The sequence below is a fragment of the Myotis nattereri genome (genome assembly GCF_964212035.1).
Source record: "Myotis nattereri genome assembly, chromosome: 5".
NCBI classification, from domain to species: domain Eukaryota; kingdom Metazoa; phylum Chordata; class Mammalia; order Chiroptera; family Vespertilionidae; genus Myotis; species Myotis nattereri.
The window spans coordinates 71,615,654-71,639,785 of NC_138080.1; the positions used below are offsets into that span (position 1 = coordinate 71,615,654).

Consider the following 24,132-nt stretch of genomic DNA (forward strand, 5'->3'; position numbering starts at 1 on the left):
AATACAGAGAGATCAGGCAGATAATAGTTAAAAAAGATGATGTAGCAGAAAGAATTCAAAATTATGACTCTAGCCACTAGGATTTTAGTTTAATTGTATTACTAAGTTGCTGTGTGACAACAGAGTACAATTTTTAATTCCCCTAACACTGTGTGTCTGTCTGTCCATCTGCCCCATCATGACCTTGGATGGCTAAGTTCCTTGGCTCTTCTGGAAGGTTGTGGGGTTTTTTTGTTGTTGTTTTTCAATCTGAGAGAATAGTGCCTTATCTACTTGAGTTCAATATTCCAAACCAGAGGCTTTCTTGAGGTGTTTTCTAATTCTAGGTTCTTTAAATCTATTGTTTACCCAACTTTTAAATGGACTGTACTGATTTGGCTGATTTCAAACATGAGTTGTGATTAAGAATATTTACTTTTGAATATTACTTTAGACCAGTGGCTCAGTGCATGAATTTGTGAACATTGAAAGGAAATTAATTAGAAGAAATATTTTAATATCGCTATTTGCCTTTTCTCTATAATAGGAGTGTCAACCAAATTCATAATTGACAATGACAGAACGAAACACATGCGTGCGATTGGCACCAGAGCTTTATGGCTCTGGTATATGTATCACACATGTGCAAGTCAACTTAGCCTTTTATAGATATAAAATAAAATTGCTTAATTAGACCTGCTTTCTGATTTAGCTAAACTTTTTCCAGCCCAGTGAAGCACCCCAGTTTCTCTTTCAGGTAATTGTCAGCAGCACAGCAGTAAATACCAACACAAAGGGATTATTATTGTAGATCACACAGGGAGAACAAAGGGTAAAATATTTAAATGTGGCAGTGTTTGACTATATTCTACGCAGTGAGAAAACCTGAAGTCATTTTCAAGGCCCACCATTTCTTTTTTTCAGTCGGTTCAAGTTTCTAAGCTTTCTAAATCTCCCATTTTTTGGCTGATGAAAAGAAAATACATAGGCTTTCACCAATTCTCCTTTCACCAATTCTCCTATCCACCTACTCCAGGACTTCTGTGAGGATCAAATGAGATGAGGTATGGGAAAACGCTTCACAGACATTTGGTTAAAGTGTAAAATGTTTCCACCTGGATATAAAGCAAGTCATATTTCTGGGCTGAAGAAACTGCAAGGAGACTAGTTGCTAGGGAGAGGAAACTGGGTGTTGCTATGTGACATCATTACCTGGACGGACCCTTAGCATATTAGCCAGATAGATAGATAGATAGATAGATAGATAGATAGATAGATAGATAGATAGATAGATTTTGCTATTCTTTTTTTTTTTTAAATACATTTTATTGATTTTCCACAGAGAGGAAGGGAGAGAGATAGAGAGTCAGAAACATCTATGAGAGAGAAACATTGATTTAGCTGCGTCCTGCACACTCCCTACTGGGGATGTGCCCGCAACCCAGGTACATGCCCCTGACCAGAATCGAACCTGGGACCCTCCAGTCCGCAGGCCGACGCCCTATCCACTGAGCCAAATCGGTTTCGGCAGATTTTGCTATTCTTTTAAAATCTTTTTATTATACTAATGTATGTACTATACACCTACCTTCATATGCACAAAAGAATATAAACATGTACATAAAGAATATATTACAATAAAAACAAGCAGCTATGTGTTGACCACTAGTTTAAGAAATAGAACTACACCTAATATCTCTGAAGTGTCTGATATGCCTCTCTCTGGCTACACCCTTTTTTGACTAATATTTATACAGATTTCATTTTATAAGTATTATTTTCTATGAAAACATTTAATAACTAACATAGGGTGGGCATCTATTAATTATAAGAATAAGCTGTCAAAGGAAGAACAGACTGAAACCAATTATTGTGACTTTATTACAATAGTTACAAACAATACTTTAGTGGTATTTAATCATATCACAATTACTCAAACTATATACAAATAGGTATTTATACAAGTCTACATTTTTAAAAAGAAAAAGCAATTAATGACCAAAATAATCACATTATGAACAAGATTTTTTCAAAAAGTATGGCCAATAACAAGAAATTCACAGTTATTCTGAAAATATTTTAGGATGCAGGAATCATATTGCACATAACAATTATAAACCCTACTGAGTAGATATATATTTTAATCTAGTTTTTCACAGAATTTACATTATCATGCAATATATTTCACTGTATACAGAATGGTGGAACTAGAACAAACAGGTTAACTTACAAACCTTCAACATAATGGCCATAAAATTAGAATTATTTTAAAGTCATATTTAAAATAACTAATATACAAAAAAGCACTCCGGTGTAATAATTTGTTCACAGATCAAGTTACTTTTTAGTGTTCTTCTTTGTCTTTTCCTTTCTTTTCTTTCTCATCCTGTAGTGCAGTACCAAGTTTTTTTATAAGAACTGACAGAACCTTGTCCAGTGGGTCCATGACTCCTCTTTGAAGCCATTTAGGAATAGTAGTCCTGGCATGATGAAAGCCCAATTTTTGAAGAATATAATCAACGCCTACTGGATCAATCTTTCTTCCAGTCCAAGAAATTAATCTAAAATAATTATAAAAAATAATTAGGAGTACAGTGTCCCAGCACAGACCTGAAGGTAAGTTTAAGCACATCAGTAAGCCTCCATAATGTGCTCAAACAAAATATCTTCAGTAGGTACATTTGAATAATCTAACCTACAATTCCTGGATTCACTATAATAGCATTAAAAAAAAAGTGTGATTATAAGGATCCTTGATAAGCATATACACAGTAATGGAGTTTAGTGAATTTCATTCTGATTATTTTAAGCCCAAAGTTACACAGTCATCTTAAACATTTAAAGGATATTTGGTTTATTCTAAAAGATGTTAATTAACTTGGTGGGGGAAAGCTTTTCAAAAATATATGTATATCAAGTCACAATGTCATACACTTAAAATATCTTTGTTTTGTCAATTACACCTCAATAAAGCTGAAAAAAATAAGAGTTCAAGTATGTGGCATAATGGGGGGGGGGGTAAAATTATAGTGTTTGCTGTGTGCTAAACATGTTAGAAGAAGAACCATTTTCTTCCTATTCTTGGTATTTCTTTCTATAGCAGTGTTCTCAACCTTCTGGCCCTTTAAATAGTTCCTCATGTTGTGACCCAACCATAAAATTATGTTCGTTCCTACTTCATAACTGTAATGTTGCTACTGTTATGAATCGTAATGTAAATATCTGATATGCAGGATGGTCTTAGGCGACCCCTGTGAAAGGGTCCTTCGACCGCAAAAGGGGTCTCGACCCACAGGTTGAGAACCGCTGATATAGAGGCTTAGCCATCAAGGAAACCCTCCTGGCCTCTTTTTGCCCCCTTATTGATGAGTTATCTGATTGGCGAATTAATGGAGGAACTGAATAGTGTAGTGTAGTACCCTCCTCCCTACCTTCTCTTAGAAACCATTCATTTTGATCTGTTCCTTTATGCCATAGGATTTTTCAAAGACAGGTCCTTAAATAGTTGAGCCCTAGACAGTTCATAGCTGCCTGTGGCTAGGTGAGTACACAGTGCTGCTGACTGCACAACTTCAGTCCTGCCCCATGCGAGCGCTGCAGCACTGAGACCCTGCAGGTGAGTCCAAACCTGGACTGTAGTAGAAAGCCACTGGTGCCAGACCTCCAAACCACATTCTCTGTCACCAGCATTACCAGTATTAGAACTATCATTTTTATTTCCAGCTGCCTCTCTCCCACTATTTCAGTTAGGGGGAAAGGGAGGAACTAAACATTGATCTGTTAAAACTCTTAACAGTTACAAGCAGTTTGTGTTAATTAGCTTATCTAAGAATTGTAACCTACAAGGTAGGTAATACCATTTTCAAATTTTTTTTATGAGGTAACTGAGACAGCAGTTATTAAATCCTTCGGGCAATGTCACTTAGCCAGAAAGCAGGGCTTAGAGCCACCGCTCTTAACCATGCTACCCACTACCACACCATATTTAGTCTTGTGGTAGTTTGCTAAAGTAAGGAATATATTTTATGAAAAATTTAACTATTTTATGCTCATTTTAAATTAAAAGATACAACAGGTCTTTGAATAACACCATTTTGTTATAACTTGTAGGAACATAACTCTTGTTTATATCAAGTAGCCTATGGTAAAACTGGTTTCATTAAAGTTGTTTCCCTTAAAGTCATAGAACCAACTTATCAACGTTAGGTGATGACTTATCTAGTCAATTATATTTATTTAGAATTACAAATAAAAAACAGATTTTCTAAACAGTTTTCTGCATTAGGACTTTTGCAATATTTTAATATTGTTTGAGTATTGACACTGTTACTATTTCTCATGCGTTTATGTGCTATTAATACTAAAGTGTTTTGTCAATTTGGTTACAACAAATTTCACTGAATACAAATTACTAACACATTGTATGATTCACTTTCTACTTATACAGAAGTCCACTGTATAATGAATATTTTGTTAGTTTAGAATTATTTTGGTATAAGTATGTCTGAATAATAAGCTTATCTAAATGAAATCTGTGTCATTCTGCATAGTGTTGAGTATGATGGACTTTTTTTGATACCATTATTCCATGAATCAAACAGTGATAATTTGATTAACAAAGCAGATGAAAGGAAAGGGAAAAATAATAGGGTTGTGAGTGTCAATCACAAACAAGGACATACAAAGCAAGTACTGCTGGTTATAGCAGCAATTATAAAAATAATTAAAATTAGAAAATACTTTTAAAATTATGATATGAAAACAAGTTGATGTCACTGGGATCATGATTGTAGAACATGACTCAGTAAAGGAATCAGAAGCTGATAGCATTACATTTGACATTTCAGGAATGGTTTTATATTGCTTCCTATGCACACAAAAGGACACTGTGACATGGTCTACTCTATTACATTGTCATGACATATGTAAGAATTATACGGTCCTTAATGATATATGACTTCTACTACATCTTCCCAAACTACGTAACAAAAGTTTACTATAACTACCTACCTCAGTTACCTGAAAATAACATCTTGGTGAGAGGGTAAAAAAATAATAGCCATTATGGCAGCAGAGTTATTCTCACATTTTAGTGATTAACAGAATGTCACACAGTGGACAGCTAACCAGTACTGAGCTATCCCCAGGGTCTGTTCCTAGAACACTTACAATAGCAGAAAGGAACAGCAAAAACAGCAGTCAGATGTTGTCAAGATTACAACTGGCTAACTTCTAAATATATTTTTCAATACAAAATATTTAATAACCTAATACATAATTTATAACCTTTTCTCCTAATAATCCCATAGAATATAGGTAAATATATATACCCACTATTTACCTAAGAGTGGGCTCTAGATGCCACGTGTTGCACATAAAATCTCTCCAGTCCACAGTGGTGTAACTGATGCTGTCTTCTCTGTCTTTGTCAGAGGAGTTGTCATCATGTATAATGACTGGACTTTTCTGTCCTGGTCGAGTAGATAAAATCCGAGGTGGAAAAATGGCTATAATGAAAATAATAGATTAATATGCAAATATATATCTTATAAGTTTATTTTAAATCACTATATGAACAGAATAATTTGTTCCATTATTTTATTTGTGAATTGGCCAAAGTCTCATTTAATTACATTTCTTAAAAAGTAGTATTTTAGCCCTGGCTGGTTTGGCTCAGTGGATAGAGTCAGCCTGTGGACTGAAGGGCCCCAGGTTCGATTCTGGTCAAGGGCACATGCCCAGGTTGTAGGCTTGAGCCCCAGTAGGGGGTGTGCAGGAGGGAGCCAATCAATGATTCTCTCTCATCATTGATGTTTCTATCTCTCCCCCTCTCCCTTCCTCTCTGAAATCAATACAAATATTCTTTAAAGTAATATTTTAAATAAGCCTTAAATAAGTGCCAATAATTGGCTATTGCTTTGCTTGGAGAAAGCCAATATCAAAGTTATTGTATTACCTTACAATTAGAAATAATGTAATTTACTTTTGAGTAATAGTGTATGTTTTACATACATTTGTGGGCCTAAAACTAGTGGTAAAGAATGATAACATTTATGTGATTAGCAGGCCTAGGGTACTGGACTGACAGTTGTAGGTTTCCTAAAGAACAGCTGTAGGTGGATGACTTATTATTTTAACAGTTTTATTGAGATATAATTCACAATAAAATTCACTCAGTTAATGTGTACAACTCAATGGTTTTAGTATGTTAATGTGATACATATATTTGAACAGTGGTACTTAGAAGCTTTTTATGTAAGCAGCCTTTTCACTCAATATAGTAAACATGCAAATGTTTTATGAAAGACGAAGTCTTTATAAATTAGTGATCATAAGTAATAGGCAACACGCTCCTTTATTATGTAGTTTCTCTAGTCATTTCACTTGACTAGTAGTATTTCTTCATTGAGGTTTTTCCTTTTACTACTTTGTGAGAATCTCCTACAAAGTCTGATAATATCCATACATATAGGAAATATTTTGTGAAGTACAAAATATATTCAACGTGAGGCATGGTTAGAGTGTTGTGTGTGCCTAGCAGACAGTCAATCTGTTACATAGTCTTACTAATAGATTATTTATATTCATTTCATTTATTTATTGATATTTGCAATTCATAGAGGAAGGAGACACATTGTACTCATTTATCATTAGATCATTAAAAATCCATATAAATGGCAGACAGCTGCCTTTCCTGAAGCTTGAAAGAAAAAAACATAATCCCCAAAACAAGAATATGCTACTTACCCTTTTCTTTCTCTTTAAGATAAGCCGACACTAAATCATGGAGAAACATGATGAGCTCAGCATCCATAGTCACACAAATATGGTCAGTGAACTCTGTCACCACACTACATTCTACCTTCGGCTTCAGGCTGGCATCTGCAAGGGCAAAGTTCCTTTATGGTAAAGATTTAATTAAATAAATCCCTTTCTCTTTCTGTTAAGGGATTTACATGTGTCTGTGTAAATGCATCCACTGAAATGCAACAAGAAAGAAATGAGTATTTTTGTATGTGATTCACAGAATGATGATGGTTTAATAAACATTTTATATTAACATAAATATAATTTTTTATTTATTCCTCATAAAAACCCTCTGAACCAGTTATTATCCTCCAATTTACTGAGGAGAAAGAGATACAAATGGATTAAATTATTTGCCACAGGTTACATGGCTGGCAAGAACATCAATCATTTTGACCCAGGAAATCAATTTATGTTATTTTATATAACACTAGTGACCTGGTGTACGGATTTGTGCACATTGAAATTAATTAGAAGGTGGCCGGTAGGGCAGGACTGGGCAAGATGGGCTGAACATGCCCTGGAGCCAACCTCCCGTGGTTCCTCTCCGACTGGCCACACCTGGGGTGGCGCCGTGGCTTGAAGGGCATCTGTGGAGTGAGTGGGGTCCCTCCGACAGATGGGGTCCCTCAGCCTGGCCTGCAGGATTGGGCCGAAACTGGCTCTCCAACATCTCCCGAGGGGTCCCAGAGTGCGAGAGGGCACTCTGCAAAGTTGCTGTTGTACAGGGTGCGGAATGCAAACACAAGTGTGCAGTAAACCAGATTTAGGGCCGACAGTACCCCAGCAACAACATAACCCACGGCCGAAGGTGGAATCGCATGGCCCTGCGAGGAATTGGGCTCCCTCCTATCTGGTTCCAGGATACATCACCCCGAGAAGTGCCACTGCCAAGTCACTGCAGCTCAGCAGCTCCTGCTTGAGTGTTTGCCCCCTGGTGGTCAGTGCGCGTCACAGCTGGTCAGATGTACACTTAACATATTAGCCTTTTATATATAGATATAGATAATTATATAATCAGATTATAACAATATTACACACAAATAATAAAAAACAGTTCTAAGTTCCTTTAGAATTTTCTTAGTAACTTCAGAAACTAAAGATTGTTCTTCCACATACCCTGTAATGAAGGTTCCTGTGGTTCTTGAACATGAATAGATTTAAAGTCAAGCTGCATCCTTGGTAATGCAAAGATAGTCTCTGTTTCATGATTGTAACTAGAACCTCCTCTGAATCCACTCAACAAACTGGAATTCTTCACAGTAGTGCTATTCTCGGTGTTATTAGCATCAACGTTACGAAGTAGGTTTAGCTCTACATGCATAATAATAAAGACAGTAACAATCAAATTAAACCAATAGACATAGATAAGCCTATAGCTTTCATGGCACTATGATACAGGAACTTTTATCATTTCAAAAGTTTCAAAATCAACTCACATTTGAAAAAATAAAAAAAGAAAATAAAAAATAAAAAATAGAACCACATAAAGTTGTGGTCTTGAGAATAATATATATATATAGACAGGGGTATAGACACATATAAATAAATATAGAGCTATGTTAATTTATATGTAGTGATTTATATTTATACTTATATACACACATATATAGTGATATAGATCACTTCTCAAGACTGAAGCTTTATAACATAGTTTTGAATAAATCCAAAAATCCAATCCATTTTGCTTTTTTGTTTCTTGAAACTTTAAAATGAATATTATTCTCAACTAGAGGCCCAGTACATGAAATCTGTGCACTGGTAGGGTCCCTAGCAGCTGCTGCTGCCAGCCAGAGCCTCCCTCCCTTCCCCCAGCCGGCCCCACCCCATGGTCGAACTCCCAGTCAAGGGGACAATTTGCATACTACGCTTTTATTATATAGGATTAAATTCATATCTGAATTTAAGAGTTTCGTTAATCTCCATACATTGAATACTTCACTCTTACAGAATTTGTGATTAAATATGATCCTGATCTTGAAATCAGGTAGAAGTCCTGATATTCCCCAATGTATGTGCTATGATTACATTATGGTTGTCTTATAAAATTAGCACTTTTCTAGGTACACAGGTGGCAGTTCAGTATGCTGACAGCCCCTCCATAGTATCCCAGCCAAAAAGGAACCCTTCCCTAAAATGTGTACTTAGAAGGTAGAACAGTTAATACATCCACACTCTTCTAATTTGCTTCCTTATACCCCTTTATTCTCAGAACAGTCTTTAATCCCTGGGGTTGCCCATTCCATAGTAACTATTTTCCATGGGCCCATGTCATCATCCTTTCCATTTTGAAAAGTCATTTTTAAATAAAACATTCAAGTCTTATTTCTCAATCTAGTCAGCTTTCTAATACAAATGAAATCAGTAAAAGCAATATTATAAACTTGAACATAAAACAACCACAAAATAAAAATTTTCATGACCACATTATTAAGATTGGTGATCAAATCAAATGAAAAACTCATCAAAACCACTCTTTAAACTTATGACTTCATAGGAATGATATTATTTAGTTTCATTTTATTTCATCCATTGAGAACCTTAAGTTTGTGGCATCCTAGTACTTAGTTGTGTCATAACTTCTCCAAATCTCTAATGTTTAACAGTATCAAAATAGGTTTCCAATTATCTTAAAGTAAACTTAATTTCAGTTATTTAAGCCAATTTTACTTTGATTGTTTTCAGTTACATCTAAAATAATTTAAGTCTATATTGCATTACCAGGGTGATGAAACTATGCATTAATATTGTTACTTACATCAGCAGGAGTAAAATGAAAATTGTTTAATTGAAGAAATGAAAAGTTTCCCCCCCACTTAAATTCTATACAGTCAACAGAATCCAAATTAGGAAAAAAACAAAATATCTCCAAAAAAATCAAACTTTTAACCTTCATTTCTTGTGGCTGTAACATAATGGAACCATTCTTTCACACTCGCTACTCCATGGGGTGGGTTTTCATGGCGACGCCTTGTTATCTTGGTTATTGTTGCCATAGGACTTTCCAAAGCGCCACATGGTTTGGTAACCATGGTATTATGACCCAGATGAAAATCCAATGTTTGTACAACATATGTAGAATGATCACTAGAGCCTAGAGGAAAAAAAGTTTCTTAATGTAACAAATTATATTTAGATGCAAGAAAAGAGTTGTGCTTAGAGCAACAGATAGAAAATGAGTAAATAAGTGAGAAATAAAATCACAAATATTTTTTCTTTTAGCTATTACTGGATTTATCCCCAGTAACATGAAAAGCATCAACCCACTCATATGTGGGACATAATTATCAACATAAACAGATCCAGAGACAAGGGGCAGGGGAGAGGGGGTTAGAGATCAATCAAAGGACTTGTATGCATGCATATTAGCATAACCAATGGACACGGACACTGGGGCAGTGGGGGCTTGCTCTTGGGGATGGGAGTGGACCGGGGTTGGGGTTGTCAATCAGGGAAAAAGGAGACATATGTAATACTTTAAACAATAAAAAAAGAAAAAAGCATCAACCATTTTTTTTGGGGGGGGGGGGAGGGGTCATCATTAAGAAACCACTGAGTAAAAAACTAAAGCTGAAAGGAACTGGGTCTACCACTGTAAACAGAGGTAAAAGCAGAGCCTTGCCTATTGTAGTCTTGAAGGCAGATCATTTCCATATACTGCCACTGTATCTCTTCTTTTCATGTTTATGTAAGAAATTTTTACAATAAGTACTATTATGATTACAGCCAGTAACAGAAACTTTAATTGCTTAAGCAAGAAAAAGAATAGATAGCAAGTTCAGAAATAAGTCTTTTACATCCCAGACTTTATAGAAACTGACTCATTGGCAGTGAACTCCTTGACATGTCAGGTACATAATAACAAATAGAATGGACTTCAGAAATGTTATAAGAGAAAACAGATCAAAGATATGAGAAAGAAAAGTTACTCTGCTATGTATTATCACATCAGAAGATGAAAAGAGTAAAAGTTTGAAATGTGTCAGTTTACCATCCTCCCAGATCTTCTGAGCTTCAGTCCAAAAAGCAATATTTGGTTCTTCTAGGTGAAAAAGGGCCCAGGATTTTGAACGGAAATTTGGACCATGGAAACAAGCTAGTGTCATGTGGTTTCCATGTAAGCTCATCGATCCTCCAAACTGCATTCCATCTTCTGGTAATGGGATCTGGAATAAGGATATGTGGCATCCCGATACCACCTTCAGTACTCCAGGCCAGTGTCGATGGTGGGCAGCGTCCAGCACTGCAAGAAAACCAAACAGGTTTGTCCTGAGTGCCTGCCATGGGCACATCTGCAATGGCAATGGCAGGGAGCTGGGGAGCAGCAGGGCTCCTTTCTGCAGCTGCAGTGACTCAGGTAAGGGATGAAAACAACAACCCAACCCTGGTTAACATTAAGCAGAAGCTAATAAGCATATAGTCTTGGGAAAGATGCTGCATAAGGATGGATGCAACTAAGGAAAGTAGTAACTTGCTAATAATTGCAACTAATACTGCTGTAATAATTTACAAATACTTGCATGACATTTTATACAATTCTCACAGTAACTGTAAACTAGGTATTTCATTTGGACCCTGTTCAAGTGAAGCAGAGGACGGGTTAACTAAACCAGCAACTAGAAGACCTAGATATCAAACAGACCTCCTGAATTTTAGTACATTTTCTTTTTTTACTCTTTTGTACCCTTACTACTCAAAAGTGAGGTCTGAGGACCATCATAATCACCCAGAGCTTGTTTAAAATTCAGGCTCTTATGTCCACCCCACACTTATGGATCAGAATCTGCATCTGAATAAGACCTCCAGGTATTTCAGGTATTTGAGTAACACACCTTAATATTTCCCATTTATTCTAGTGATGTCCTTTTTGGCTGTTTTCCACAGCTCCAGATCCAACCAGGGGCCATGCACTGTATTTACGGTAATTGGCATGTCTCTTTAGTTTCCTTTAATCTAAAACAATTCTATGAGTCTATTTGTTTGTTTTCTATGACAAGGACTTTTTCAAGAATCCAGGAAAGGCATTTTAGGAAAACCCCCCTCCATTTGTATATGCCTGACACCAATTCTAGTTTAAAGGAAATAAAAGGAGCAGAGGAAGGAGATAAATGGAACCACAAGGAAGCAACTGAAAAATAGAAGGCAGGACATTGTGTAGGATAACTGGCCAAGCCTCTCAAGTCAGGTCATTAAAAAAGAACTATGCTGAATTAAAAGAGAGTAAAGATACATAACCAGATCTGACCTGTGATCTTGAATGTGATATACTGGTTTGGACAAATTTTAGGTCAGTTGTGGAATGTGGTCACAGGCTAGAGGAGCTAAAATAGCAAAATGGAAAGTGGGAGCTTGTTGAATGGAAAAGGTTATAAAACAGTATGAACAATATTTTGGTAAAAAGAACATATACATATATAGGTGCATAGAAAAATATCTGAAGGTGCATGCTCTCAGGTGGTCACAGGAATGATTTTTTGATGGAATAGGATGCTTTTATTTTTTGCTTGTATTTTCTATTTTTTTTTAATGTACAAGTATTGCTTCTGTGATAATAAAAAGTTATTAAAAATTATCCTAACTCTAACAACTTTTTGCCACTTTACTTCTATCACCTAGTTAAAGCCACCATCACCAGTAGCCTGGACTCCCACAGCGCCTCCTTACTATGGTAAGGTCAGTATGTGTGTAATGGTAGTAATTACTACACTTGCTCTCTGAACTTCCATCCTTAACTGCCTACAGTCTATTCTCCACACAGCAGCCAGAGTGATGCTTTACAAAGGAATATTTTAAGATAAAGTAAAATAATATCAAATCTGTTCGAGACTCTCCAATAGCTACCCATCATATTAAAACTCTTATCCGTGGCCTAGCTATCTGAGCTAAGGTCCAGTGTGTAACTGCTTGCCACTGTTCTACACAGTGACCGCCTTCGTGACCCTCAAAGCAAGTACCCTCCTGCTGCGGGAGCCCTGCACTCTCCACAGGCCCCTGTGCTTGGAACGCTCTTTCCCAGCCCTCAGCCGAGATCTTTCACTTGAGAAAAGGCTTCCGGGAGCCCCCTTCTAAAATGGCCATCCTCACACACTCATTCTCTGTTTCCTTCCACTGCTTCATTCCTCTTCTCAGCACCTCTCTCTACCTAAAACTATCTTGCATTTTAGTTAGTAACTTAAATTTGGGATGTCTCTCCCATTAGAATGTAAACTTCATGAGGCTAGGAACTTTGCCCACTAGATCTATGCCATGTGCTTTAGCACATGAGCATGTTTAATAAATATTTGTTGATTGACCTACTGAGTGAAAATAATAATCTGCCTAGGAGAACACAGCTAATAAATTCAAACTCAGATATTCTGATTCCACAGCTTGTGCTTTTAAGCAGAACATGGTATTGTCATAATTTATATTCAGGAATGTGGTATATGGATGATTCAGATGAGCTGTGGCAAGGGGAGGAGATAAGAAATGGTTACTTCTCAAATGATGGCTTCAATGCCCATGTGGGTGGGAATCAGGTATGTTGCTGAGTGAACTGGAGAAGAGCATATGGATCACTCTAAGCATGGCATACAGATACTATGTGACTTTAATGAAAATTGCAACACATTCACTGAAAGATCAGCACATACAAAGCCTTAGTTCTATTTCTTACACTGCTCTTGTGAACTTTTCTCTAGGATATTCGTCACTGTCTTAGGTGGAAGATAAGGAACTGGTCCCCAGGTAGACAGAGCTCGTTTGCTGGTATCAAACTGTTGCGTGAAAAATTCCTGGAGCTTCATTCCTATTTTTATCAGGTCTGGTGTGGTTGATCTTGATATCATTACTTGGAAAATATCCCACTTCAAATCTCCATGGACAAAAATTTCACTAGAATATAAAACAGAGTCTTTATCATATAGCTTATATAAGATGGTTTAGAAGTACATGGTTTAAAAGTACAAGAAAAAGTCCCTTCCCCACCAAGCTTTTTCATTCACATTAATTGCAAAATATAAAAGCTTGTGCTTTCTCACTGAATGACAGAAAATATGTTCAGAGCAGTCATACAAAGTTTGAAAGGTCCTATTTCCTGAATACCTTTTATCACTTATGCTTGAATCCAAGGCACTGCACAGATTCACCTTCCACTCGTCCTGCAGCTTGAGGTCAGCATTGCTGAAGATGCCCATGAGGATGCTGGAGCCCATGTAGTCCACGCGGGCCTCAGTGGAGCCCATCGTGATCTGAATTTTGTGACTGGGCTGCTGATTTGGATGTTCAGAAATATGAGCTGAAATAATTATTTTTCAGAGAAATGCTGAATGGGAAAAACTCATCAAAAGTTTTAAAACTTTTTTTCAATATATTTTTCAGTTGTAAAATTCAACATACCAACCATCTCCAGTGCATTGACATCGATGGTCCCTCCAACAACCCCTCCCTTAGAGTCTAACTGGGATCTTCCCAGCCCCACGGACATGCTGATCTCTCGGTCACGGTTGCTTCCTACTGACAGGCGGCCCTGGCTCTTCAAACCACTCGTTGTCCAACTAAAATAAGAAAAGGATTATTAAGTAGACATATGGCTTCCAGTGTTACAAACTAAAACAGGAGTTAGATGATTTCAAAAAAGTTTTTTTTTAAGTTTATTATAAAAACCAGTAAATGTTTAAATATTAATATTTATAAGGCTTTTTGCTTAGCTAGAAAATTATGCTGTTTTACTTATAATTTTTTCTCTTTTTAAAACATACATTTCATATTGTTTTATAGTATAGTATCTTTATGAGTAGATTAGCCATTTCAGTATAAAGCAATTTCGTATCTTTTATCTACTGTTTTCACTGTCTCAAACATTTCAGCATTAGAGAAAGGTTTTGAATTACTTTAATACACTATAAGAAAAATTACAAGTAATGATTAAATATATTTTCTTTGTATCTGAAGAGCTTACGTTGTATTTCCCATTACATTACTCATATTCATTTGGACGTTTAATTGCTTCAAGTTGATAGCAAACACGACAAGTGTTTCCCATGGAGTCCCTTGTTGACTTGCTGCTTTGTTGGATTTGTTAAAAGGAGTTGATGTTTTTGAAAGTGAGTCTAAAAATAAAAAAAAATCATATGCACATTTGTTCACAGATGCTCAGTGATTACAAAGCAAAAACTACTCTTACCACTATAATCCAAAGATTGAAATGATATTCTTGTGTTATAGCCAAATGTTAAATAGCTATCACACTGCCTCTAAAAGAGTTACCATTTACTGACTTTAGCAGGTGCTGTAAGTCGCACTTTCTGGAAGCTTAGAAAGTTATCTATGAGTTCCTTGTTACAGGAGGAAATTCCAGTATGCACAGGATACAGCAGCACAGATCTTTCATCACCCTGGGTTCTCAGCAGAGAAGGAAATCCCAAGTTTCTACTGGCTAACAGAGGACCTGAAAGCAGGGACCATTCTGAGATACAGAGGCTGCTGCATGCCTGTCTTCTGTGTCGTACAGACTCACGCATGTCTTGAGTCCTGCATTTGCTCATTATACCCTAATCTTACCTTGCGACATGAACTAAATCACTCATTTTTAAATGTTCAGACTCAAGTAGAATGCTGAGCACATAAGAGTTGAAAAAACATGGGTGAATAAAAGAATGAATGAATACAAAAATTAACTTTTTCAATATCAAACATCTTTTACAATATTGTAGGTTTGGTTTACTTCTAAAAATAACTGTACCATTGAGAAGTACAGATTGACAGTTATGAATAGCAATGGGGCTATAAAGTACAGCATAAGGAATATAGTCAAGAACACTTTGTAAAGCAATGTGATTGTCTAACCACTATGTTGTAAACCTGAAACCAATACAAAATAATGAGTATAAACTAATTGAAAACAATTTTAAAAAATAACTGTATTATCTTATCTGGAGCTCACTAACAATGTGCTCCCTCCTCTCTCCCTACCCCTTTGCAAAGCACCACACTAACCATGTGCTCTCTCCTCTTCCCTACCCCCTTTTAAAGCTCTGAGCCACCCAGCTATCTCTTCTGCATTCAGATACTTTGAAGTGTGTGTTGTTTGATTTGGATCCCCTCCCCTCCATCTTCCATAAAAACCTGCAAGAGTCTACTTCCCTGCAGGTGAGACAGAAATCTGGGAGTAACTAATTGAGATTTTTATCCTGGAGTCATTGGAGGACCACTGATAACAAAGAGGGCAGTGTTACCTCTTCGGGGAACTGAAGAATCCGATACACTCCTGGATCTTATGGAAGCTGGGGACTTCAGGCTCTGTGCCACTGTCCCTGGTGACATGGTGCTGTTTGTCATGTGCTCAGTGAACACATTGGGTGACTGAGGCATGTGGGTGAAGGAGGCTGACTGACTCGGCTGCTCCCAGGTCCTGCAGTAAGCTTTTCTTGATGATTCTGGGGAAAGATGTTGGCTCACCCCTTCGATGGAATCAGGTGTCCCTGGGCCAGACGCTAACAGAAAAGTGGAAACAAAAACAATTAACAGGGTAAAACTGGCATGCTATAAAATAATAAATTTTAACACTCCACCACCTCTAAGCACATTACATACTTTTAGTTCTCTATTTGACAAGTGTGCAGAGCACATTCCAGCTCGTTAGTTTATTTCTCACAGAAACACTATGAGAATGGCTGAAGAGGTATTATGCTCCCACTTTACAGATGAGGAAATAGACCAAGACCAGGTTTTGTATATTTTGTACTGTATCTTGCTAACTCTACCTTTCACTTATACAATATCTAAGTCCAGGAGAAAAACACAGGCAATATGGTAGCATGTCCCCAACACTTTCTATTTTCCATGCTTATCTAATCATGATTTTAATGGTTACATGTATTTCTGCATTTCCAGATTTTATTAAGATTATAAAATAATTGTTAATGTCAGCAGAATGTAGTTTCTGAGAGGGCAAGTTCTCTGTGACCCTGCTCATGCATTCCCATGCTTGGCACACTGGAGGGGATCAGCAGATGCTTGAATGAGGGAATGAACTGCATGCCACAACTTACCAAGTAAGACAAAGTTTGTGTTGTCAATCATGGATCTTATTACTATTGCAACCAAAATTAAAAGCAAACTAAGTGTAACTCTAATTACATAGTGAGCTTACTTGGCAAATTTATAGTTTGGTCTCCAAGGAAGAGACGTCTTGCAATACTTCTCCTGTACCAGGCTCTTGGAAATGCCAGAATTTCACTGAGCCGGCGCATATCATATTTAAAGGAAGCAGAACCTATGTCACAAACAGCTGATACAGAAATTTAAAAAATGTGTTAGTACAAATTTCCAAAACCTTTAATATTTTCTACATGGTATAATATGGTATTACACAACTAAATTATAATAGCTACAATTCATGAAATATCTAAAGTTGCACAGCATGATTAGTAAGGGATAATATGTTCCTTCCATAAATGAGAAAAGTAGCAGATTCTAGCACTTCAGTTCCATTCCTTTGTTGAGGTAAAGGCAAACTGGAATTACACTTTATCAATAAATTCTCATAGAGGTTCTAAAGGTCAGTCTTACAGACAGCTTTCAACTTGAACACAGGGCTTTTCTAAAATGTGGCGAATGAATCATGGGATAAACTGGGATACACACTTCCTCAAAAGTGACTTCAAACCAAGTGGTGGTGTGGGGGAACTGCTGCTTTCCTCTAGACCCGTGGTCAGCAAACCGCGGCTGGCGATCCACATGCAGCTCTTTGGCCCCTTCAGCGTGGCTTTTCCACAAAATACCACGTGCGGGCGTGCATGTACAGTGCGATTGAAACTTCGTGGCCCATGTGCAGAAGTCGGTATTTTGTGGAAGAGCCACAATGAAGGGGCCAAAGAGCCGCATGTGGCTCGCGAGCCACGGTTTGCCAAGTCGCAGTTTGCCGACCACTGCGCTAGACCAGCAGTCACCAACCAGTGGTCTGCGGACCACTGGTGGTGCATGAGGTCCAAAAGGTTGGCAACCGCTGGTTTAAGGAATCCTTTGGAGCAATGGTCACCAACTGGTGGTCCACAAGGTCTGAAAGGTTGGTGATCATTGCCAGAGCAGGGCTGGTCAGTGTGAAGGCCCTATGCTGGTCACGCAGCTCCTGCTCTGCCCTCCTTATTCCTCCTCTAGGGCCTCAGGAGGGTCTTCACACCTGGGTCCCCCAGACCTGCCTTCAGTTTCCCTCTGATCTCACAGCTTATCAGCAGCTTCCTACCCCATCCTTCCATTAAATGCCCTGGAGGTACTTCCTCCTTTATTGTCTACCACTCTGTCCCTTCTGACACATAGGCTGAAAGTGTGAGGCATCCTGTCTCTGCTGCTCTGCACACACTCTGTCCTCAAGTTTGTAGATTCTCTCCTCTTTCTCTAGACACCATTCCCTCTTCTTCATTATTGTCACAGTCCAGCCTTCAGCCCCTGCTGCTGTGTCTAATTAAACAGCCTCCCCACACATCTTCCCTCCCATTTTTCATGCTGCCATGAATTATTTCTAAAATACCCACCACACACACACACACACACACACACACACACACACACACGTTTATTTTGTAATCCATATAAAATTTTGTCTTTTTTTTATGGTCAGAACACCTAAGATGAGATTTATCCTCTCAATTTTTCCAAAGATTTTTAGAGAGAGTGGGAGTGAGGGGGAAAGACAAAGAGAGAGAAACATCAATGTGATAGAGACACATTGATTGGCTGCCTCCTGCACACATCCCGACCTGGGCCGAGGATCAAGTCTTCAACCAAGGTATGCGCCCTCGACCAGAATTGAACCTGCAACCCTTCAGTCTGGGGGGCTAACTCTCTAACCACTGAGCCAAACTCAATAGATTTTTAAATGTACAATACAGTCTGTTATCTTTGGGGACAATGTTGTCATCCCATTTCTTAAAAACTTCTAATGGCTTCACTGCCCAAAGAATCGATGCTACCAGCATATGAGTCATGTGCATGTGCACTGCTAGCTTCATAACTAGCTTTGTAACTATGGGCAAATCACTTTTTTTAAAAAGTTTCTATTGATTTTCTTAGAGAGGAAGGGAGAGGGAGAGAGAAACATCAAGGAGAGAGAAAAATCGATCAGCTGCCTCCTGCACACCCCTACTGGGGATCAAGCCAGCAACCAGGGCATGTGCCCCAACTGGAAATCAAACCAGATTATCTCTTGGTGAGTGGGACAATGCTCAACCAACTGACCCATACTGGCCAGGACTAAATCACTTTTAAATATTTAAAACTAAATGCATGTGGAACATTTTTAACTCATTCCTCTTTAGTGTTTTAAGAATTTACAATTAGAAAATCAAATGAAACACTAGAAATTTTACCAATTTATGGTAGAGAAGTAAAGAGAAGAGCAGTTTTAGGTGACTCAATGAGGCACATTTTAGCCCTTGGGTGATATTTCTGTATATTTATCTAGAAACTAGAGGCCCAATGCACTAAGATTTGTGCAAGAATGGGCCTTTCTTCCCCTGGCTGCCAGCACTGCCTTCGCTTGGCCAGAGCTGCCTTTCTGCCTTCCCATGCTGCCCAGAAGCCCAGAGAGGCTAGGGTGGTGCGGAATGCCTGCCTCATTGCCATGGCCACAACGCAAGCATCCTGCTCCACCCCCGGCTGCTCCACGCCTGTGTATGCAAATTAGCCCACCATCCTTGTTGGGTTAATTTGCATACTCACTCCTGATTGGCTGGTGGGTGTCATGAAGGTATGGTCAATCTGCATATTTCTCTTTTATTAGTGTAGATAACATTTCTAACATTGATTACTTGCACTGAAAGTGTACACTAGGCTGGACTGTCATTCCTCTCCTTTACCATTAAAAGCTTCATATTATTAAATAAATGTAATATTTAAACACTTAAAAAGGAGCCCCTTATTTAATTCTGGAAAACAAACATTTACATTTAAAAACTATAAAATTGAATACCAGATATATTTATTAGTGTGGTGTCCATTTTGCTTGCAGACTTATTTACAGACTGATTTTCAAAAAACGAGGCACCTCCTGAACGCCTTATCCGAGACAAACTCACTTTTACAAACTCAAGGTTTATACTCAGTGAGTCTTTTCGACCAGTGACTGAAGTGGGGTCTTCGTCCACATTCCCTTTAAAAAAACCCACACACACCTACATGAGTACATATACACAACATACATGTGTACATATACATATACACACAACTATCTAATTCCATGAAATTATCCAAAACACTGGAATTAAACACATCAATTAAAATCATTTAAAGCAGGGATCCTCAAACTATGGCCCACGGGCCACATGCAAATACAAATATTGTATTTGTTCCCGTTTTGTTTTTTTACTTCAAAATAAGATATGTGCAGTGTGCATAGGAATTTGTTCATAGTTTTTTTTTTAACTATAGTCCGGCCCTCCAATGGTTTGAGCGACAGTGAACTGGCCCTCTGTTTAAAAAGTTTGAGGACCCCTGATTTAAAGTGAGGTAAAAATTTAAGCAGAATGATCTAATGAGCATTTTTATTGGTAAAATGCCAGTGAAATTTAAGTTCTCTAATAGTAATAATAAAACTAACAGTCTCATTTTAAATTAACAAACACAATATGAACACCTTAAAAAATTTACTATTTGTAGAATAGAATTTCTTATCCAAATAAACCTATATCCAAGGATATTATTGTGCTGTGTATATCACTTATAAAATATTCTGATTTTTACAATTCTTGTATAAATCGTTTACCCAAATTACTTACTGCATATCTCTACTTATTTGTAGAGGCAGGATATATATTATCAAAAGGAAAAATTAGTAAGTTTCTGATCTTGCTTTATATCCATTATTAAAGGTATCATGATTTATGAAAAGATCAAAGTTTGAAAAGTGCTCTAAAGTTGAGAAAGATGCAAACATGCTAAGTGTACCTAAGCCTCCTGACCCAGACGTGAGGCCAGAAACAGTACTCTTCTGTTTTCCAGCTCCGTAAGGGTGAAACACGTAGAGGGAGAAGTCAGACATGCAGGCAGTGAAGCTCAACCCGGAGGAACTACTGCTAGAAGTGGTCAGATCTGACTGACTGCTGCTGTGCCGACTTCTGCCAAGAGGGCTGCCCAGTCCTGATGAACCTGCCATTAACACAGACATCCCAAATCTTTATCAGCCACAGAAAATTTAAAAATCCTGCCACTAATAGTCTCAAGAGCCACCAAACATGACTTGAAAATAAAAATAAATACTCACGCATGCACTCATAAATTTAATCCTTGAAAACAAAATGAGGTGTTAGATATACTTTGCAATTAATTTACTTGGTAAACCAGGTTGAATACTCTGAAACATTTCTTTATAGTATGACTGGCCAACTCCACAGCCTCCTGTTTCTACTCTCCTTTGTGACACTCAAACAGGCCAAGGAAAAGGCACAAAATAGCAGGGGTTTAAGCAAAGGGGGGAACTGGACACACTGTTCACAAGCCCAATCATTCCAGTAGGAAAGAGTGCAAACAGAGCACATGTAGAAAGTTACACCTTTTCCAACGAGCATGGATGGACTTAGAGGGTATTATGTACAGTGAAATAAGTCACTCACAGAAATACAAATACCACATGATCTCACTTACCTGTGGAATCTAAAGAACAGAATGAAGCAAAAAATAAACCAGAAACAGACACATAGATATAGAGATCAGAAGGGAGGGTGGTTGGGCTTGGTGAAAAAGGTGAAGGGATTCAGAAGTATCAATTGGTAGTTACAGATTAGTCACAGGGATGTTAAGTATAGCACAGGAAAAACAGCCGATAACATTGTAATAGCTCAGTATGGTGCCAGGTATATACTTGAAATAGAGGGTGAACACTTTGTAACATATATAACAGAATGATCACTATGCTGAACACCTGAAATACAAAATAATATTGAATGTAAATTGTAATTGAAAAAAAAAAAAGAACCACTACACATATGCAAAAAAAAAATGCAAAAAGTAAAGATCTCTCTCTCTCTTAGAGAACCAAGTGTCAGTGGCAAACTTACCATGTGTGGATAGGCTGATTCCCACTATGCTTTTAACATAAATAATGGGAGGCCATCTGAATAGGACATTAAATAGTATTTGGATCCTAAATAGCATGTTATTGAACAATTAGAGCCTTCCCTGCGCCCTCTTGCAATCGGGACCCCTCGAGGGATGTTGGACTGCCGGTTTCAACTAGATCCCCACAGCCTGCAGGGATCGGACTGATACCGGCAGTCTGACATCACCTGAGGGATGTAGTAGTTCCCGAAGCAGCAGGCAGCCAGGGAGGAGATCGAGCCCAGGCCAGGCGCCACACCACTCCTGCTCATCCCAGCCCCGCTGCACCTGCTGCCGCTGCCACTCACAAGTGCTGCTGCGGAGGTGGGAGAGGCTTGCACCATCACAACTGCACTTGCCAGTCGTGAGCCTGGCATCTAGCACCTGTCAGTCAGCTGAGTGGTGCTCCCACTGTGGGAGCGCACTGACACCAGGGGTCAACTCCTGCATTGAGCATCTGTTCCCTGGTGGTCAGTGAGTGTCATAGCAACCGGTCAACTGGTCGTTCAGACATTTGGTTGCTTAGGCTTTTATATATATAGATGAATGTGTTACCAAAGAGATCAAGGAAGAAGTAGAAAATATCCCAGAAACAAATGAAAATGAACACACAACAACCCAAAATCTATGGGACACAGTGAAAGCAGTCCTGAGAGAGAAGTTCTTAGCATTACAGGCCTACCTCAAAAAACAAGAAAACCTTTTAATAAGTTACCTAACTCTACAACTTAAAGAATTAGAAAGAGAACAATAAGAAAAGCCCAGAGTAATTAGAAGAAAGGAAATATTAAAGATTAGAGCAGAAATAAATGACATAGAGACTTAAAAAAACAATACAAAAGATCAATAAAACCAAGGGTTGGTTCTTTGAAAAGATAAACAAGATTGATGAACTTCTAGCCAGACTCAAGAAACAAAGAGAGGACCCAAATAAAATCAGAAATTAAAGAGGTGCAGTAGCAACTGACCCCACAGAAATACAAAGGATTGTAAAAAAAAAAAAAAAAAAGAAATACTCTGAACAACTATATTCCAACAAACAGGACAACCTGGACAAAATGGACATATTCCTAGAAAAATACAATCTTCCAAAACTCAATGAGGAAAAATCAGAAAACCTGAATAGGCTGATAACTACTAATGAAATTGAAGCGGTAATAAAAAAAATTCCCAGCAAAAAAAGCCCTGGTCCAGATGGCTTCGCAGGGGAATTTTACTAAACATTCAAAGAAGAACTAACACCGATTCTCCTCCAACTATTTTTAAAAAATTCAAATACTTCTAAACTCTTTTTATGAGGCCAGCATTACCCTAATTCCAAAACCAGAGAGACTCCCTGGTGAACATAGATGCTAAAATCCTCAACAAAACATTAGTAAATCAGATGCAGCAGTTCATTAAAAAGATCATACACAATAACCAAGCGGGGTTTATTCCAGGGATGCAAAGCTGGTACAATATTTGCAAATCAATAAATGTGATTACATAAACATTACATAAACAGTTTGGAAGACAAAAATCATGATCATATCAATTGATGCAGAAAAAGCATTCAACAAAATCCAACACCCTTTTTTGATAAAAACTCTCAGCAAAGTGGGAATAGAGGTATCATACCTCAACAAAATAAAGGCCATATATGACAAACCTACCCTACAACCAAAATCATATTCAATGGGCAAAAACTAAAACCATTTCCTCTAAGAACAGGAACAAGACAGGGATGTCCACTTTCACCACTCTTATTCAACATAGTACTGGAAGTCCTAGCCACAGCAATCAGACAAGAAGAAGAAATAAAAGGCATCCAAATTGGAAAGGAGGAAATAAACTGTCATTATTCACAGAAAACCCTAAAGCCTCCATAAAAAAAACTACTAGATTTAATAAATGAATTCAGCAACATAGCAGGATACAAAATTAACACTCAGAAATCGATAGCATTTTTATACACCAATAATTAACTCTCAGAAAGAGAAATGAAGAAAACAATCCCATTTACCATTGCAACAAAAAAAATTAAGATACTTAGGAACAAGATTAACCAAGGAGGTAAAAGACATGTACTCTGAAACCTACAGACACTAAAAAAATAGAGATACATGAAGATACAAACAAGTAGAAGAATATACCTTCTTCTATATTCTTGGATTGCTAGAATCAACATCATTAAAATGTCCATACTACCCAAAGCAATCTATAAATTCAGCAATCCCTATTAAAATACCAATAGCATATTTCATAGATCTAGAACTAACACTCCAAAAATTTATA

The 24,132-nt window shown here is 37.6% G+C and overlaps 1 protein-coding gene across 1 annotated transcript in view; it reads right to left on the bottom strand.

Annotated features, from left to right (window-relative positions):
- Positions 1-1,295: 1,295 nt before the first annotated feature.
- The window catches only part of BLTP1 (bridge-like lipid transfer protein family member 1), a 166,732-nt gene continuing 143,895 nt past the window's right edge, over positions 1,296-24,132 (bottom strand). Inside the window, exons 74-87 of the mRNA XM_081091830.1 lie at positions 20,710-20,910; positions 19,736-19,915; positions 16,919-17,056; positions 16,002-16,259; positions 14,726-14,876; positions 14,164-14,321; positions 13,870-14,062; positions 13,442-13,659; positions 10,778-11,029; positions 9,677-9,880; positions 7,906-8,100; positions 6,727-6,861; positions 5,321-5,486; positions 1,296-2,540 (exon numbers count right to left, since the gene is read on the bottom strand). Coding sequence (XP_080947956.1) covers positions 2,324-2,540; positions 5,321-5,486; positions 6,727-6,861; positions 7,906-8,100; positions 9,677-9,880; positions 10,778-11,029; positions 13,442-13,659; positions 13,870-14,062; positions 14,164-14,321; positions 14,726-14,876; positions 16,002-16,259; positions 16,919-17,056; positions 19,736-19,915; positions 20,710-20,910 — 2,666 coding nt within the window. The 3' untranslated portion in view covers positions 1,296-2,323. The remainder of the gene's footprint in view (positions 2,541-5,320; positions 5,487-6,726; positions 6,862-7,905; positions 8,101-9,676; positions 9,881-10,777; positions 11,030-13,441; positions 13,660-13,869; positions 14,063-14,163; positions 14,322-14,725; positions 14,877-16,001; positions 16,260-16,918; positions 17,057-19,735; positions 19,916-20,709; positions 20,911-24,132) is intronic.